Here is a 20,260-nt window from a genome sequence, read left to right on the forward strand (position 1 = left end):
TGTAAAAAGTTATACTGAACCAGTCCATTTCTTGCATTTATAATTGATGTCATGCTGTCTTTACACCAGTCTGACCAGCTTCTTTCTGAAATCACCATATCCAAGTCTGACTCCCATCTTTTCCTTGATTTCTGCAACCCTGGTTTTGTACTTTCGCATTGGAGGGAATAGTACATTTCTGTTATAAATTTGGGTATGTTCCCCATCCAGATTGTTCATTCAGTTTCACTAATTGAAGGTGGGGACAACATTGGTCCCCATTGTTCTCTTAAGAATGATCTAAGATGGAGAAAACAGAAGGTGGTCCAATTGGCCACTCTGTATTGTTTTAATTGTTCAAAGGACACGAGTTCCTTCCATGTAACAGTCCTTTATATATCTTTTGCCTTTGTCAAACAACAAATTTAATATTCTACTGCTTGTATTAATAGGCAATAACATTTTTATACAATGGTGCTTTTATTGATATCCTGTGGTGGCGCACATCCTCATGGCGAACCGGCCCAGCTTGTATCGCCATGTGGCGGGTCAGCCATGGGGAAATGGCATCGTCAGAGGTTTCTCTCTGACTCCAGCATCCCTTCCAGCGCACACCCTGGGCAGCGATTATGACATCACAATGCACCAGGTGACTGAGCTCATGCTGCCCTTAAAGGGAGACGCCTAATTTGAATAAAAACAGTCGTTAACTGTGGTAGCAGTGATTTCCTTCAGCTCCTGCAATCGCCACAGTGGTGACCCCGACGGGCTCAGACGTCTATCTTGACCCAGCGAATGATGGACGCAGCCAAGGTGAATGCTGTAGCCCTCAAACCTTTCCCCCTTCTGGCCTCATCACCCACAGGCGTGGTTCAGGCAGGCAGAGGCACAATTCCATCTCTGCAACATCTCTGCCAACGCCACAAAATTTTACCACGTTGTGGGCGTGCTGGACCAGGTCATGGCGGCGAGGGTGGACGACATCATTCACCGGCCACCAGCAGTGGGCAAGTATACTGCCCTCAAAAATCTTTTCCTGGGGAAGTTTGGCCTCATTCCCCAGCAGCGTGCTTCCAGGCTCTTACATCTGAATGGGTTGGGAATTTGCAGCCCTCATGGATGAAATGCTGGCCCTGGGAGAGGATCATGAACCGTGTTTCCTCTTCTGCCAGATATTCCTTGAACAGATAGCAAAAGATATCCGACTCCATTTGTCTGAAAAGGACTTTTCCGAACCCCCGCAAGGCTGCAGCCTGGGCAGATGCCCTCTGGTGCGTAAAACAGGAGAACGAGGCAGCCCTCAGCCAATTGTCCAAGCTGGGGCTCCACCATCCGCAGGATACCCCCAAGTACAAGCCGGAGGAAACCCATTCAACATGGTGCTTTTATCACCAGTACAGGGTAGAGAATGCCCGCAGGTTCCGTCAGCCCTGCGACTTCCAGGGGAACAGTCAGGCCACCCTCCATTGGTGGCTGCCACGGTTAGCCACGTGAACAGGCTCCTTTAAATCACTGACAAGTTCATGGGCTGCCGGTTCCTGGTGGACACAGGGGCCGAGCTGAGCGTCCTTCCCCCTATAGTGCTGGAAACTTGAACCCGGACCACCAGTCCAACCCTGCGGGCTGCCAATGGTTCTGCAATCAAGACCTATGGCACCCGTAGGGCACAGATACAGATTGGGGATGAAAAGTTCACTTGGAGATTCGTCCTGGCCTCGATGGGCACCGCACTGTCGGGGCTGACTTCCTAATGGCTCACGGTCTGCTGGTGGACGTGAGGGGCAGTAGGCTGCTCAATGCCTGCACCTTTCGCTCGGTGCGCCTGGGGATGGCGGATGATGACAGACCCAAAATCGCCACGGTAGCCACCGCCACAGACAAGTTTGCAGAGATCCTCAGTGAGTTCCCTGCCACCCTGGAGCCTCACTTCGACATTGCCCCCCCACCCCCACCAGGGAGTTTTCCATCACATCTCCACAAAAGGCCCCCCGCTGCATACCAGAGCTAGAAGGCTGCCACCATAGAAGCTAAAACAGGCAAAGGAGGAATTCTCCAGAATCCAGGAGTTGGGCATCGTTTGGCGGTTGGACAGCGCTTGGGCTGCGCCACTGCACATAGTCCAGAAGTCATCAGGGGGTTGGAGGCCCTGTAGAGACTACAGATGGCTAAATGACACCACAACTTTGGACAGGTACCCGGTTCCCCATATCCAGACTTCGCGGCTAACCTCCACGGCGCGCTGTTCTTTTCAAAAGTCGATCTGGTGCGCAGATACCACCAGGTCCTGCTCCACCCCAATGACATTGGAAAGACCGCCATTATCGCCCCTTTTGACTTGTTCAAATTCCTCCAGATGACATTCGGGTTGAAAAACGCGGCCCAGACATTCTAGTGCCTCATGGACACAATGGGTATGGATTTGGACTTTGTCTTTATCTACCTAGATGACATCCTGGTAGCCAGCTGTATCCGTGAAGAGCACAAGGCCCATTTCTGTACCCTGTTCGCCTGGCTGGCAAAATTCGGCCTCATGGTCAACAAGGCCAAATGCCAGTTTGGGAAACAGACATTGCAGTTCCTGGGCCACTCCATCTCAGCGTCTGGAGCAGCTCTGGCACCAGAGAAAGTGGCAGCCATTCAGTGTTTTTCCAAATCCTCCTCCCTCGAGGGCCTGCAAGAATTTGTAGGAATGGTAAATTTTTACCATAGATTCATCCCCAAAGCTGCCCGTATCATGCGCTCTCTTTTTGTGCTGATCACGACAAAAGAGAAGACCTTGGCCTGGTCAGAGGAGGCAGATGAGGCCTTCGCTGCAACAAAACTGGCCCTCACAGAGGCAAATTTGTTGGTGCACCCACGCCCGGAAGCACACATGGTGCTCTCAGTTGATGCTTCCACCACGGCGGTCGGGGGAGTACTGAAACTGTGGCGAGACGGGCAGTGGCGGCCGCTGGCCTTTTTCAGTAAACAGTTGCGGCTGCCAGAGCTTAAATACAGTGCTTTGACCAGGAGCTCCTGGCACTGTACCTGGCCATCTGCCACTTCCGATTCTTCTTGAAGGGCAGAACTTTCACCATTTTTACCAATCACAAGCGCATCACCCAAGCACTGGCTATGGCCAAAGACCTGTGGTTGGACAGGCAACAGTGCCACCTGTCCTACAAGTCCGAATTTATGACAGACATCCGGCACAGGGAGGGCAAAAACAATGTGGTTGCGGATGTGCTCCCCCGCCCAGCCATCAGCACGCTAGCTCCCAGCCTTGACTACACGCAACTAGCGTAGGCCCAGCAGCACGATGCCGAAACTCAATCTCTCCAGACTGCTATCTCAGGACTCCAGCTCGAGGATATCCAGCTTCCTGACTCCGCCCAGCCGCTGCTCTGTGACACCTCCACTGGCTCACCACGCCCGGTAGTCCCACAGGAGTGGAGGGCAAGGGTTGTCAGCTCTATTCACTATCTCCCCACCCCTCAGTAAAAACTAGTGCATATGGTGGCGCAGCGATTCGTCTGGCATGGCCTCAAGAAGGAGATGGCAGCGCTAACCCGCAACTGCATCCAGTGCCAGATGTCTAAAGTCCACAGGCACACACAGGCCTCTGTTCTACATTTCGACTTGGCAACGTGGAGATTCCAGCATATCCACGTGAATGTTGTGGGCCCCTTGCCAGTGTCCAGGTAGTCGCGGTACCTGTTTACCATAATGGACAGAGCAACCAGGTGGCCGGAAGCCATTCCGGTCCGTGAGGTGTCAACGGAGACCTATGCTGGAGCTCTGGTCAGCCAGTGGATCGCTCGTTTTGGCGTGCTGGTGTATATCATGCGACAGGTGCCCAATTTATATCCACACTATGGTCAAAGCTGGCAAGGCTTTTAGGGGTTACACTGCATTACGCCACGGCCTACCACCCACAGTCTAACAGGTTGGTAGAGAGGTTCCACCGACACCTAAAGTCCACTCTGATGGCAAGACTTTCCGGCCCTGACTGGGTAGACAAGTTGCCCTGGGTTCTCCTTGGGATTAGGACGGTGCCCAAGAAGGACCTGCAAGCCTCGTCAGCAGAAATGGTTTACGGCACGCCATTCTCCCTGCCAGGTGAATTCTTTGGCCTGGAGGCCGAGACAAAGCACAACAAAGGTGAGCAGCTCACGGACCTCCGTAAACTACTAGGCAACCTAACCCCGCCACCCCCATCTCACCACGGCACCTGACAATCCCATTGACCGAAAGATCTGGATGTGGCACAATTTGTGTTCGTCCGGAGAGGACCACAGAGGGCCCTGCTGCAGTGCCCATACGAAGGGCCGTACAAAGTTCTCCAGTGGTTGGGTGGGACTTTTACTTTAAATGTGGAGGGCAGGGAAGAACTGTTTACTGTGGACCGCTTAAAGGCTGCTCATTTGGACTTATCACAGACGGTGCAGATGGCCGCACCCAAGCACCAGGGCTGGCCACCAAAGCGACAGGACACGTAGCCAGTTCTGGGGGAGTTGTGTGGTGGCGCACATCCTCATGGTGAACCGCACCCACTTGTATTGCCACATGGCAGGGCAGCTTTGGGGTCAGAGAGGTTTCTCTCTGACTCCAGCATCCCTTCCAGTGCGCACTGTGGGCAATGATTATGACATCACAATACACGAGGTGACTGAGCTCATGCTGTCCTTATAGGGGCACACTGAATTTGAATAAAAACGGTCATTAACAACCATTGGTGTGGTAGCGGTGATTTCCTTCAGCTCCTCTAATCGCCACAATCCCTACATTTTTTCCTAAACATTCATTAATTTCTTGCCATGTTCTAAACATATGTATTAAAATAGGATTAACCGTCTTTTTCTTTAGTGATTTGACACTCCATTTATAGATAAAGTCCTTTGCTTCCCCTCCTCCACTGAGTACATTCCCAAGACAAGAGTTGCCTTCAGAAAGAAAGCAGCAAAAAATCTAGCATATGCAGCTAGGTAATTTTTTTTAAATTTGTGAGTCTAAGTCCTCCTAGCCTCTAGTCCCATGTCAGTTTTTCAAATACAATTCTTGGTACCTTATTAATCCATAGGAACTTTCTAATATGGTTGTTTAATAGCTTTAAAAAAAATTTTTGGTAACGGAATAGACAGCAATTGGAAAAAGGTATTGCAGTCTTGGCATCACTTTCATTTTGACGCAGTTAACCCTTCCCACCAAAGTAAGTATCTCCATTTCCTACTATCTTCCCAAGAAGAACATAATTTAATTTGTACAGATGTTTCAAATTATTGTTAGTTGCTATCCCATTAATTTTAAGACTAATAAACTTTAGTGTTTTATCCATACCATTTTCAAACAAATATTGTATAACAATAAAATCTTATCAATTTTTAAAATACTGTCATAACATTTCCCTTTTAAGACACATTTCAAACATGTAAATTTCCACTTCAAGAAACACACATCCCTAGCTCTGACAGTGAAGTTGACAATAGTACCAGAAAGCCTGAAGATTCTTCCAAAGAAGAAGAAAAAGAAACCCTCCCTTTTGCGCCATCTTTTAAAACCGCTTCTCTCCTGGCACCATCTCTCCCCACCCCCCCCCCCCCATCTTTCCACCTTGGTCCTTTCCTTACTACCTTTCTATCTTTTCAGAACTCTCCATATAAACCACAATTTTTCTTTTATCAGTGAAAACAAAACAGTTCAGTGCTACTAAATATAAATAAAAAGATACATCTTTCAGTTAGTCCCATTTTGAAATGGTCTTTTCAGTACTTTAGCTGGCAACTTTAATCCTTTCATAACTTTCTTTAAAATTCTTCCACTACTTTATTCTTGAAAATTCATCAATTACCTTCTGAAACATCCACCCTCAATGCTGCTAGGTAAATCATTGAGTATTTAAAGTTTTTAGATTGCAGTTGTCTCTTTATCTTGTCAATTTCCTTTCTTTGTTTAACCAAGGCAGGGCTAAAGTCCTGGAAAAACATTACTTTTGCATTGTCCACCACTAATGTGCCATTATTATTTTTTGAATATTTGTATGCTGCTCCCGAGATCACATTTCTCTTCCTATCTGAAAAGTCTTACCAGGACTGGTCAGGGTTACTGTTCGCTGGTTCTTCTTGGCTCGAGGTTCCGGTGAGCCCTTTCAATTTGCAGCTTTGCATTTAAGTTGTTTTGTCCCAGCATTTGAGGGATCCGCGTTTCAAGTAGACTTACTGCGTCTTTTCCCTCTATTCCTTCTCTCACTCCAACGATTCTTACATTGTTACATCTGCTGAAATTTTCCACATGGTCGGTCTTGTCCATCAATCCTTTTTTTCTGTGCCCTATCTTTTTGCTTTTCTTCCAGAGCCTTTAGCCTGTCTTTTGTTTTGTCCAGCTCAGCCTCTGAATGAGTAATTTGTTTCATTAAGTCTTCCATAACTTCCTTGATTTTCATTACCTTTTCTGATATGAATCTCATTGCTGATTCCACACTCGTGTAATGAGTGCATAAAATTTCCATTTTGTTCAGGATGTTGGTTATATCTTAAGCTGAACCTCCCCCCCCCCCCCCCCCCCACCTCCCCAGCTCTGCTGGGTTCAGTCAGTCCCAAGGCCCCTCCTGAGTCGCTGCTCATTGGGCTTCTACTCGATGTTTCTGGCTGAGCTGTTGTTTCTTCAGTTTTTGCTTTTGGTTGCTTTGGTCATTTGGCACTTATTTTATCCATTTCTGACACTAGTTTTATCCATTTTTACACTAAAATTCTGGTTTTGAGCTTTCTAACCATCTTTTTAATACTTTTTGTAGAGAGCTCTTTCAAAGCACATCTGCTCAGCTCCTTAGCATGGCCACACCCCCTTACTTATCCCTTGAACAGGACCCCAACAAAAACCATCTTACACACTATCTCTGTCCTCATGACTTCTGGTCATCTCTCTCCCATGGCTTCCAACCTCATTGTTTCCCAACCTCACATTGCTTGGTTCTATCTCCTACCAAAGATCCACAAACCAATTGTTCTGGTAGACCCATTGTTGTCCCATCAAACTGATACCACATTACCTCAACTTTACTTTGCCCCCTTGTCCAGTCCCTTCCCACCTCCATCACTTCAACAACCTTCAGTTCCCTAAACCCGACCACGTCATTTTCATGATGGATGTCTAAACTCAATACACTCTAATAACATTTTTGTGTTTTGGCTGTGTTAGTACTTGTTATAGTTCATCTGGACACACCCCTTACTGTCTGTGCCTGTGGCTCCTCCCACATACTCCTGTATGAAGGTGACTATGCCACAGCTCCCTCCTAAGTCCAGGATAGTCAACAGCATGGACATGCCTCCATTCTGTTGTTAATAAAAGCCCATCTGTTTCTATAATGTTATGGGCCCAGAAGACCCCAAAACTCAGCAGCAATAGAAATTTACCAAAACAAATGGTTACTTAAACAAAAGTTGCTTTTAATTATCTTTAAACACGAAAACAGGATCAAACTTTCTTATTACTTTTAACAACATAACCCCCTTCTAAATGTAAGCACATATGTATGTAATGTGTGTGTAAGTTCAGAAAAGTTCTTTGATTCACAGTCCAATCTTACTTCTCACTCCTCCAACTTCACTGGTTGCTGGCAATTCTTACACTGTGCAGAGAATTTAACATTTATAAATTTCACCAGGCTTTGGTGCTCAGGAAGGTTCTTGTCAGTTTTAAGATAGATTTGTTGCTCATTGAACACCCACAACTGAATCCTTCAGATCAGTCACTTCAGTGCCTTGCCAAAAAAACTTGCTCCATCAGGGTTATCCAGATGATGACCTCTTTCTTTCAGGTCATCAGAGTTCCTTTTTGTTTCAGGTGAAACATTATGCAGCCGCTTGTATGCACCACAAGGGCTTTGACGAGGCTGAACTAAGAATTCACGACCTGTCTTCAAAATGGGGTTTTTCCACAAGCTTTCCGGTTTGTCATGTTCCAATCCCAGCTGCTGCTGACTGTAGCACTACAGAACTGATCTCTCCCTCTCTGAGAAAAAGATTGTTTTACTCGCTATGCTTGCAAAACCAACAAGTTCCACTCACAAACAGCTTGTGGCTCTGACAAGTTCTTTCATCTGTTGCCTTTTTGTAAACAACAATCCATTAGTGAAGTCTCTTGGGCACTCTCCAAAGCATTTACAAAGGCTCTTGGTGCTGGCCTGTCTAGCATGAGCAGAGCTCCAGTATTTTAAATAAGATCCATTTTAAAGGGTTTATATGTGACCTACATTTTTTAAAAAAAAAACCTTCCCCAATTTATCTCCAAAAAACATATCTATAATCTGTCACACCACCAACTCCCAGTTATCTCAACTGCATTTCTTCATTCCCTGTCTCCTTCAAGGATTCTATTCCTTTCTTTCAATTCCTCGTCTCTGTCACATCTACTCCCAGGATAAGGTCTTCCAATCCAGATCATCCAAGGTGCTCTCATTGCTATATTGAATGGAAATCGAGGTCTACATCAGATATTTTTATCATTGGAGAGAGCAGCCTCCAATAAAGTGCTACCCACTTTATTCATGAATTGAAGGAATGGCCTTTAACACCCACTCCACAAAAGAATAGCCTGTTTCATTCTATTTCATTATGGAATGGAAAGAATCACTTGCATTTGGGAAGTCGAAAAAAGATCCTGCATCAGTTATATTTAATTATAACAGAAATGTATCCTGCACTTGCTCACCGAATAGCTCAGTGTAAAGAAAGACCAATATCTACTGAGAGGTTTTTTAAATTTAAAAAATGGCTTTTAGTTCAGCCCAAGGTACAAATAAATGAAATGAGAAGCCTCTATCTGTCAAGTTACCATTGAGAAGAAACAAAATGACATGCTCAACTCAGTTTTATTGTATGAAAAGTGTCCTCCATCAGCCCACTGCATTGTTGAAAAGAAAATATGGCCTGTAACAGCCACCACATTATTGAATGTGTAAAAGATTTATGTTAATCTTTAATATTAAACTATCTTAGTAAATTATAGAGTTAAAATAGTGTATCTGTATTCTTAGTTGTAGACTGGTACAGGGTCACACAGAGGTCACAGCAAATTTGCAGATACACTATCATACTCAGAAAAGTGTGTTCATTCTCGGAGTTGCATCGTCTTGGACAGACACAGCTAATGGATTTTAAGTGGGTCTTAATTATTCAAGAACTGCTGAAGGAAGCCTTCTGTTTTTTAATCAAAGCTACTTAAGCCTCTTGAACAGAGATGAGGTCAGAGGTTGTTATGGATATGGAATAGTTTTGAAAAAGGAACAGATTTTTGGTAGAAATAAAACTGATGGCCATGTGGTTCCAAGAATTGGGACTCACCTCGGTGATGATGTCACAGTCACATGATTTGGAGAACTATATTATGGAATTCAGACATTGAGTTCAGTTTTGGAAGAGTTCAGTTTGGAGAGTAGAGGTCAAAATCCATGTGACACACAGGGGTTGAAACCCTGTGAAAGTCAGGGTTGAGTTACAGTAATCAGAATTGGTGTTTTGTGTGTTACTCCTGGGGAAAGTGGAGCACAGAATCAGTGGCTTTTGGAATAAGACCACTTCATTGTCTTTTTGGAAAAGATGACAGATTTCTACTGGGTCTATTTTTGTATGGCTACTTCGTTTAACCCTTGTCTGGTTTGTGACCTCATCGTGGAAGAAAGTAACCACTTTGTTTAACTCTTGTCTGATTTGTGACTTCATCGTGGAAGTAACCATCAGATAATGCAGATGAAATATCACCATCCTCTGCTCTGGAAAGAACTAGTATTTTTAATGGGTTCTTCTTTGAAATAATGAATTTATTAATAAACTCATAATTCCCAAATAACCCCTACAGCCTCATAGTATTATTGAACAGAAGACTAGACCTTCATTAGCTAATGTTATTATTGGCTGGATGGAACTTCTTGCACAAGTTCAATGTGTTGCTGAATGGAAAGAATATCTCGGATGAGCACAATGAATGTTGAACAGCTAAGATTGCATTTAATCTCAGAGGGGCCTACAACAGCCCAAACATATTGTTGAATGGAAAGGGGGCCTGCATCACCCCAAACATATAATTGAGTGGAAAGAGGGGTCTGCTTCATCCCAATAACAATGGAAAGATCACCAGGGTCAGACAGCTATATTAGTGCAAGGATGAACTCAACTACAACTGTGTACTATTGAATATACACACAATTTCCAAAGCCCATTGTATTATTGAATAGAAAAAAATAGCTGGCATCAGTTAAATGTAAAGAATAGTCCCCATCAGCCAACTGCATTATTGAAAAGACAGAATGGCCTATATTAACTCATTTCATTATACAATGATGGACTTTAGCAGCCTTATGCATTATTGAATGGAAAGAATATGCTGCGCTGTTGAATGGGAAAAAAAATATGCTTGCATTTGATCTCTATTTTATCAAATAGAAAATTCTGTGACTCCCAATCAACAACATGCTTCACCTCACAATTTTTTTTTAATTTAAAGGAAAAGCCTCATTTGCTGCAAAGAATAATTTGGATCAATTCACTGTTTGATTAGATGGAGGGAGAGCCCTGTATCAGAAAATGTAATTATTGGCTAGAAAGAATGACCTGCATTAGGCTGCTGTCCTGCTTTATGGAAAAAAAATCATCTGCATTAGTTCATTGTATGATCAATGAAAAGAATGGCCTGAATCATTCCACTGCATCACTGAAAGGAAGGGAAAGAGTGTACAGTCAAACCATTATACAAGTGGTGAGAGATGATGGCTAGAAAATGGTCATTATCACAATTTTCTGTAAAACAATGCTGTATCATTTATCATGCATCACAAAATGAAAGCTAAAAAAATTATAATTTATTTTCTTCACATGAGAATGAACTTTCTAGGTCGTAACAGGAATTCTGCAAGGTTGAATTTCCCTAACCTGAATGTCTGCCACATGAGATTTACCTGTGCTGTATCATCAATGGAAATTAAGACTTGCATCTGCCCAACATTGAATGGAAAAAATGGTGACACATCAAGTGATGTTATTGCTGAATGGGAACAATGATATACATTGGCCAACTGTATCTTTGAATAGAAGAAAGTGCCACCATCAACCCCCTACATTACTGAATAATATATATAGCCTGCATCATTCTATTGACTGAGTGGATGAAAAGAAAAGTTTGGAATAAGCTGCTATACCATTTGTTGCATTCTGGAACAGCCCACTCCATTAATGAATAAAAAGATGAAGATTGTTTCAAGATGAAGGAGTTGATTGTCTCCTATAGCCTTGGATGCAAGTAGAGGTGGGTGATCCATTGTGGTTTTGATTGTTGGGCAAATGTAATGATACATGATCAATTGCACAAAGAATGAAGTTGCCAAAACTGAAGGCTTTTATTTGCAAGAGATGGATAGCATCCCTGTGTTGGTCACTCACACTAACCCAGACTTAAACTGGGGACAGGCTTGTGGCAGGACAGCCTTTATGGGGAAGAAAGGGGAGGAGTCACAAGCCAGCCATGAGAGCAGGGTCAACCAGGAAAAGCATGTAATTTACAAATGACAAATATGTACAATAGTGGTTTCACCACATTCACCCCTCTTTTAAAAGAAAGTCCTGGGGTTTGTGGTGTGGTTGGCCAATCTTCATAAATTCAGTCTGTTCGGTGGTCTTCTCTGGCATTGGATCTGTAGCGGTCTCTGTTGGCTTCAGCTGATCTATCCTGGTTGGCCCAGTGAGGGTAATTGGCTGGGCCAGGGGTGTGGGGGTGTGTGTGTCGACTGTCAGGTTGGCAGAGGTGGTGGGGGATGGGAAGTTGGGCCATGGAGAGTGGGGGGGGGCGTACTGGTCGGCTGGTTGGGTGGGGGGGGGGTTGTTGAGATGGTCTTGCGTGTGCCAGGTTCCAGACAGATACCATGTGCTCATGCCTGTCCGGAAATGATGTAGGGCTACTGTGGGTTCACATGGAGCAGCTAGACCCTCTTGACCAGAGGGTCAGACTTAGGTGTCCTCATGTGCCTATGTCAGCCAGGTAGGTAAGGTGGTTCCCGACGCTGATCTCCTTGGGAAAGTAAACAATCTCTCATGAGCTGTCTCATTGGTGGGTGTTCACAGGAGGGACCAGATAGCGTGGAATGCCTTTGGGAGAACCTCTTGCCAGTGGGGGATGGGAAGGTCCTTGGAAGTCCAATAGTACTGCCTTCCAGACCATGCTATTCTCCCACTCCACCTGGCCATTCCCTTTAGTGTTATAGCTGGTGGTCTGGCTTGAGGCAATGCCCTTGGACACCAAATAGCTCATCGCTCATGAAGAACGAACCCCTATCACTGTGGATGTAGCAGGGGTATCCAAAAATGGTGTACAGATTGTTTGACAGTAGCTACAGTCATGTCCGGGCAGGGGATGGCAAAGGGGAACCATGAGTACTCATTGATGATGTTGATGAAGTACATGTTGTGGTTGCTGGAGGGTAGGGGTCATTTGAAGTCCATGCTTAGACAATCAAAGGGGCGAGTGACCTTGATCAGGTGTGATCAGTCGGGCTGGTAGAAGTGTTGTTTGCACCCGGCAAGTTTTGGTCAGCATCCTGATGTCCTTGATGGAGTAGGGGAGATTACGGAGCTCAATGAAGTGGGAAAAAAATAACAGATGATCCGGGGATGGTAGAGGTCATCGTGCAGTGCCTGCAGTTGATCCATCTGTGGACTGGTGCAAGTCCCCTGAGACAGGGCTCGTTGAGCTTCCTGGGCAGCATGGTATGTCATAATTGTAGGTAGCGAGCTCGATTCTGCACCTCAGAATTTTATCATTTTTGATTTTACCCCACTACTGATTATTAAATATTAAGGCTGTTGGCCAGCCAGCAGGGTAAAAATGCTTTCCAGTGAGATAATGCTTCCAGTGCCATACCACTTCAACAATAGCCTGAGCCTCTTTCTCAATGGAGGAGTGCTGGATGTCAGGGCCCTGGAGGGTACATGAAAAAAATCGCTATATGCCTGCCTGCCTGGTTAAGTGTGGCGGCCAGGCCAAAGTCTGACGCATTGCTCTTTATCTGAAAAGGGATGGATTCATCCATTGCGTGTATCGTGGCCTTTGCAATGTGGGCTTTGAAATGGTCAAATGCCTTGCGGGCTTCTGCTGACGGGGGAAAATGGTGGCCCTGATGAGAGGTAAGACCTTCTCTGCATAGCTAGGGCCCTACTGAACGCAATAAGAGAAAAACTCCAGGGCCTTGAGGCAGTGGAGAAGTGGAAGTTCTAACAGGGGTGCATGAGGTTGGGGTCAAGAGTGAGGACTCCATTCTCCACAACACAGCCTAGTATAGCCAGGCAACATGTGCTGAAGACGCACTTCCCTCTGTTACATCAAATTGAGGTATTTTGTGGTGTGGAGGAATTTCTGGAGGTTCCTATCATGGTCCTGCTGATCATGGCTGCAAATGGTGACATGGTCGAGGAATGGGAAAGTGGGCCACAACCAGTGTTTGTCCACCATCCAATCCATCTCCCTCTGAAAGAGTGAGACTCCATTTGTGACTCCAAAGGGGATCCTCAGGAAAAGGTAAAGTGGCCATCTTCCTCAAAGGCGGTATACTGGCGGTCTTTGGGGTGAATGGGGAGCTGGTGGTATGCAGACTTAACGTCTATGGTGGAGAACACCTTGCACTGTGCAATCTGGTTTACCATGTCAGCTATGTGGGGCAGAGGTATGCATCCAGCTGGGTGAATCTATTGATGATTTGGGAGTAATCGATGACCATTAGGTGTTTATCCCCACTCTTCACCACTACTACCTGGGCTCTCTTGGGGCTCGTACTATCACCCCCCCCTCAACAAGGAGGAATCTCATCTCTGACTTAACAAATGCCCTGTCCCTGCCTCTATATTGCTGACTTTTAGTGGAGACCGGTTTACAGTCAAGGATGAGATTGGAGAACAGGAGTGGGGGAGAGATCTGAAGTGTGGAGAGACCGCATGTCAGACATGGTGATTGGGCTTTGGGCTGATGGTCGTGGTGAAAGAAGGGGTGGGCGGTTTAAAAGTTGCCCATTGCAGGCCCTGAGAGGAGGGTGGGACCCGTTGTCTCCATGGTGATGCTCTTTAAGTTGCAATGGAAGTCTAATCCCAGTAGGATGGGTGCACAGAGCTGTGGCAGTATGAGGAGTGTAAAGTCACGATATACCATGCCCCGGATAGTCAGTGTTACTGTGCAACTGCCACGAATCTTTGCCGAGTAGAATTTGGACGCCATGGAGACAATGTGGCTTGCAGGCTTCACTCCAAGGGAGTAGCGCTGTCCAGTGTCTGGGTGAATGAAGCTTTCAGTGTTTCCACTGTCAAATAGACAAACGGTGGGGTGGCCATTTACTTGAATGACCATTATGGACCTGGAGATTTGATGGGCTCTGTCCTGATCCAGGGTTACTGCTGCCAGCATCAGCTCGTCATTTGAGGAGTCCCGTTAGCTGCCAGCGGGCTGGTAAGGTGGTGCGTGAGATTGTGGCCCCCATGGCGCGCACACAGTCCCATCGTCATTTGCTAGAAGAGAAAGGGGAGAAGGCAGAAGTGACAACATTGCAGTCTGCGGTCTCCGTGGTGCACATGTGCTGCCATTCGAGGACCTCTGAAGTGATGGCATCGAAGATGATTGCCTCCGCTCACATGCAGCATTGCTGGAACTCGGGATTTGTTTGGACTTACAGACCTTTGCGAAGTATCCTTTCTTCCTGCAGTTGGAGCGGCCGGTGTCCCTGGCAGGGCAATATTTCATCGGGTGCTTAGTCTGCCGCAGAAGTACCATATTGGGTGGTTGCTAACAGCAGCGGTGGTCAGCTCAGGAAGGGAGGGGGGCTTGCAATCCTGCCTCCCAAGATGGCGGCCCCAGTGTTCCCCACAAGGTGGCCACGCGTTCACTGGTAACAATTCGGTGCTGTGGATCACTTCCTCTAGCGTGTTCGCCAGTTTGATGGTTTGAGGTAGGCTCTGTTGTCTCTGTTCAAGTAGCCTCTGCCTCACATAATTGGAGTGGATGCCTGTTACACAGATGTCTCTGATCAGCAGCTGTGTGTGCTGTTCTGCACTCACAGCCTGGCAGTGCAGTCTCTTGTGAGCTCCTGCAGAGCCCTGATGAAGTCATTGAAGGTTTCTTCTGGTCACTGCCTGCTGAGTGGAGTACATGCCATGCATAGACCTCGTTCACCTTGACTTTATACTGCTCCTTCAGGGTGTCTTTTGCAGCTCCTAATGTCTGGCAGTCCTGGTCCATCTGGTATACTTGGTGCCTGAAGTATGAGAATAGCAGGTAGAGCTTGTGCTCATCATCCTGGATAGTTGAGGAGGCTGTGCAGAACATTTTGAAACAGCAGTGCAAGATAGCGAACTTGTCGGCTGCCTTGGGTTCTCCCCGGTCAATTTCCAGGCAATCCAACATTCATATATTTGTCCATGTTGCAAAACAATTTCTTGCAAATAAAATTCATGCACAATCAATTGCACAAAGACTGAAGTTGCTGAAACTGAAGGCTTTTATTTGCAAGAGATGGACAGCATCCCTGTGTTGGTCGCTCTCACTGACCCAGATTCGAATTGGGGTCAAGCTTTTGGCATGGCAGCCTTTATGGGGAAGAAAGGGGAGGAGTCACGAGTCAGCGAGTGAGAGCAGGGTCAATCAGGAAAGATCATGTAATTAACATATGATGAATATGTACAATAGTGGTTTCACCACATGTAAATTCACTTTCTTCCCAGTGTGCAGAGGTTGGGTGTTCATCAGGAGTCTTGGTATTGATAGAACTGGACTGCCCTCTGTTCTTTCTGTCCAAATGCTGGGAGTGCTTCGTTGTCTTCAAAGACCCAGGCATGTGAGAAAGTGAACTGCTTTCTTTGATTCAGTGAGTTAAATGAGATGTGGCCCTGACAAAACTGGGTTGGTCTCTTTAGCAGAAGGTACTGAGAAAGCCATACTGTCCTCTGAATCACAAGCCACATGAAGAGTTGAATCCTCCTCCAAGTTCCTCTGTATTTTCAGTGATGCTCTCCACCATGAGCCGAGTCATTGGAGGAGATGGGATTGATTTGTAACTATTATTTCAGTGTATTCACTCTCACAGCAATCAGGATGCCATTTCCCCCCACCAAACAGAGTAAGGTGAGACAATGATTCTCACTTTTGACCTCAACCACCTTCACTTCCATTCTTCACTTATCATTCTTCGACACTTCCACCATCTACAACTTCATTGCTTGATCACTCACATCTTCCCCTCCCAACCCCTTTCCATTTTTTGCCGGGACCATTCTCTCCATGACCCACTGGTTTGATGTTCCTTCTCCAGCCATCTTTCCACTTCCTTGGGCACTTTCCATTGCAATCCCCTTTATTCTCACTCTTTACCTTCTGCCAGTCAGCCAATCTCTTATCCTTGCTGGTATCTTTCCCATAATACCATAGACTCCTATTTGTTTTGCAGCCTCATGTGTGGCACTTTGTCAAAGGCCTTGTGAAAATCCAAGTAAACAGCCCTGATTCTCCTTTATCTGTCCTATTTGTTACTTCCTCAAAGAATTACGACAGATTTGTCAAGCAAGCAATGCTGATTTTTGGCCTATTTTATCTTGTGCTTTCAAGAACTACAAAACCTTCTTAATAATTGACTGGAATCTTGTGAACCACGAAGTTAACTGGCTGGCCTTTTGCCCCTCTCCCTTCAAGAGTGAAATGACTTTTGCAACTTTCCTGTTCTCTGGAACCATTTTCAACTCTAGCAATTCCTTAAAGATCACTGAAAGACCAATGCATTCACATTTTCTTTAAGCTATCTCTTTCTGAACACTGGATGTAATCCATCCAGTCCAGGTGTCTTATTCACCTTCAGCTTCCCAAGCACCTTCTCCTTCATGATAACCACTACACTCGTTTCTGCCCCGAACCTCTCAAATTTCTGGTACATCACAGGTGTCTTTCGTAAAGAAGATTGATGCAAAAGACCTGCTCAGTTCATCCACCATTTCTTGGTTCCCCTTTATTACTTCTCCAGTGTCATTTTTCAGCAGTCCAATGTCAACTCTTGCCAAAAATGTGTCCTCTTTCATGTTATTGACTCGCTTACTTCCTGATTTCATCTTTATTTCCCTTTATTGCTTCTTTAGTTGCCTTCTGTGGATTTAAAAAATTACCCAACCCTCCGGTTTTCCACTAATATTTGCAATAGTGTATGCCCTTCTTTTGCCTTTATGCTCTCTTTGACTTCCTTTGTCACCACAGTTGCCTTCACCTACCTTTGGACTGTTCTTTCTTCTTTGGGATGAATGGATCCTGTTTCTTTCAAATTATTCTCAGAAATTCCTGCCATTGGTGCTCCACCATCTTCCCCAGCAGGGTTCTCTTCCACTTGATGTTTAGCCAGCTCTTCTCTCCTGCCTCCTGTCAGGTTTACTCCACTGGAATACCAACAGGTCAGATTTTAGCTTCTCCTTCTCAAACTGTATAATGAACTCTGTCACATTGTGATCACCTCCTTAAACTCCCAAATCAAATCCAGTTCACTGCACAGCACCAAATCCAAAATTGAATTTTCCATATCGACTCGAACACAAACTTCTCTAAAAAGCTACTCATAGGCATTCCACAAATCTCTCATCTTGGGATCCAGTGCCAACCTGATTTTCCCAGTCTACCTAAATATTGAAGACCCCCATGACCACAGTTACATTGCATTTTTTTTTTACATGCCTTCTCTAATGCCCATTTTAATTTGCACCCTACATCCTTAGTGCTAGAGGCCTATATCCAACCCCCATCAGTGTCTTTTTACCCATGTCATTTGGTACCCACATGGAGCACAACAACTGGACCTTCCCCTCCTATTCCAAATTCCTCTGCATGTCAGGTGATAAGTCCAAATCCCAAGCACTGGGCAGGAAAAACAGCATTCAAGACTTTTGATCCTTGTAACACAGAATAATGCATTTTACCCTAACAATACTATCCACTATTACCACTAAATTCCTCTTCCCTCTTGAACCAAATGAAGGATCTGGTCACTCACCCTTCCCATAGCCCCCACTCTGACCTACACATGGAGTAAGAATTTCCTTCCTGCTGGACAACCTCAAGGTCTGAAGCTCCTTCAGCTCTATTTCTCAGATCCCTGAGCTCCCTCACCAACAGACATGCCCTCTTGACACTGACCATAGACTAAATTTGAAGCAGTTAATCTAATGGGTGTGACCACCTCCAGAAACAGTATCCAGGTAAATCTCCCCCTACCCCTCACCGATGTGCCAAAGTATTTTAAAGTGCAGTTTCCAGGTCATCAACTTTGAACCCAAATTCTTCAAGCAACCAACACTTCCTGCAGATGTGGTTACCTGGAACCACAATAGGTTCCACAACTTGATTGCCATCATCATGTAGCTACAACACATACTTTGCCTCACATCCTTAACTTAGTTGCAATTTGGTATCTTATTTCATTGCTATATTGCCAATTATTTTGCTTTATATCACATACCAGCCCAGTCGCTAATAGTTCCCAATCTTTTTCCGTCTAAGGCCCACCTGGCTTCCAGCCTAACATGCCATGGCCCACTAGTTGCAATGACTGAGCAATATTTTCAAATCAATGGTAGCTCTTTAAAAAACACATGGTTAACTCATTTTAAGTATTTTATTTAACATTTTTAAAGACCCAAATGGAAAAATACCATGGCCCACTGGTTGAGAACCACTGCAATTTGACAATTTGTATATTTGAGTGGTTTAAAGATCAAAGTTTGAGTTTTACCTGGTTCCATCTGAACCCTATTAAACCAAAGTCTCCTACAATGGCTGCTCCACTCAAACTTCCCTTTATTGGCCTCAGTTAATTAGCAGCAAACAAACACAATACTCGAGAAAACTGTACTACAGGCTTTAATCAGATTAAAATTGAACACCAGGTCTCTGTTGCCTCTGGTTCAACATACCCGACTGATTTAGGAAGGGGCTGGCTCAAGTCTTTATATGGGCTGGTGATTGACAGCCGACATGATGGGGCCAGCCTCCAAGGTTGCCTACCTGCAGGTACAGTAGCTGCTCCCTGCAGTAGGCCTGTAGGAGTGTGGCTATAGAGTGGTTGTATCATCACAGTCAGCTTTTAATTAAAAAAAAATTAGACTTGCAGCATGGCCATGAGTCCATGCTGCTCAATTTACACACTATTAACCTATACCTCCAGTATGTTTTGAACGGTGGGAAGAAACTGGAGCCCCCAGAGAAAACCCATGCAGACATGGGGAAAATGTACAAACTCCTTATAGACAGAGCAGGATTCGAGCCCCAGTTCGGTCTGGCACTTTTTAAAATGTCCCGCTCTCGCTCACTCTTGCACCAAGTCCCATCTCTGGAAAAGAAGCAGCTCAGCCTTGCTGCAAAACTAGACAGCTTTTTTTAAGGTTACCAAGCAACTCTAGAAAGATCAGCTGTCTTGCATGAGGGGTTGCAGGACTTTATTTTCAATAACATTCTACTGGTTTTGAGATACAATGAAGAATTTTGTTCCAAATAGAGACCTTTATTTTACAAGCAATTGTTAACCAATTTAGAACCAGAAAATAAATGCAGAATGCAAGGTAAAAAAATTTAAGCCTGATACAGATTGTGATTCTGTTGGATATATTTCAGATTTATTGTCAGACTCTCAGATTCTTTTTTCTATGGGGCAGGCAAAATTACCACTTATTAGTAGTGCAAAAAAATCTGTACTCAGTGTATACATGTAAACAAAGTACAAATAAACAAGCAGATAATGAATGTATACAAACTGACTGTGCACTAGAGAGAACTTTAAAAAAAAATCAATAAAGTGCACAAGTAAGAGTACTTAAATAAGTCCCTGTTTGAGTTTGTTGTTGAGGAGTATGATGAAAGGGTAGCAGCTGTTCTTTGTGGTGCAAGTATTGTGGCTCCTTTACCTCTTTCCTTATGGCAGCAGTGAGAATAGAACATGTGCTGGGTGGTGTGGATTCTTAATGATTACTGCTGCTCTCCAACTGCAGCGTTCCCTGTAGATGTTCTCGATAGTGGGGTGGGATTTGTCTGTGATGCCTTGGGCTGTGTCCACTACCTTTTGGAGGGTTTGATGCTCAGGGGTATTGGTGTGCCCATACCAGACCCTGATGCAGCACTTTTTCCACCACACATCTGTAAAAATTTGCCGGGGTTTCTGGTGTCATACCGAATTTCTGCCAACTCCTGAGGAAGTAGAGGTACTAATGTGCTTTCTTCACAATGCCATTGGTGTTTTGATTGCAGGAAAGATCCT

General features: G+C 45.0%; 1 protein-coding gene across 3 annotated transcripts in view; it reads left to right on the plus strand.

Moving 5' to 3' along the window:
• Nucleotides 1–674: 674 nt before the first annotated feature.
• Nucleotides 675–20,260, plus strand: part of fbxl2 (F-box and leucine-rich repeat protein 2) — a 322,097-nt gene continuing 302,511 nt past the window's right edge. Inside the window, exons 1-2 of one of the 3 annotated variants that reach the window (XM_069920739.1) lie at nt 675–5,167; nt 10,832–11,256. In XM_069920739.1, the coding sequence (XP_069776840.1) occupies nt 11,245–11,256 (12 nt within the window). In that variant the 5' untranslated portion in view covers nt 675–5,167; nt 10,832–11,244. The remainder of the gene's footprint in view (nt 5,168–10,831; nt 11,257–20,260) is intronic. The other 2 variants (XM_069920740.1, XM_069920741.1) reach the window with 2 other exon arrangements.

Source organism: Narcine bancroftii, chromosome 2, assembly GCF_036971445.1.
Source record: "Narcine bancroftii isolate sNarBan1 chromosome 2, sNarBan1.hap1, whole genome shotgun sequence".
Taxonomy (NCBI): Eukaryota; Metazoa; Chordata; class Chondrichthyes; order Torpediniformes; family Narcinidae; genus Narcine; species Narcine bancroftii.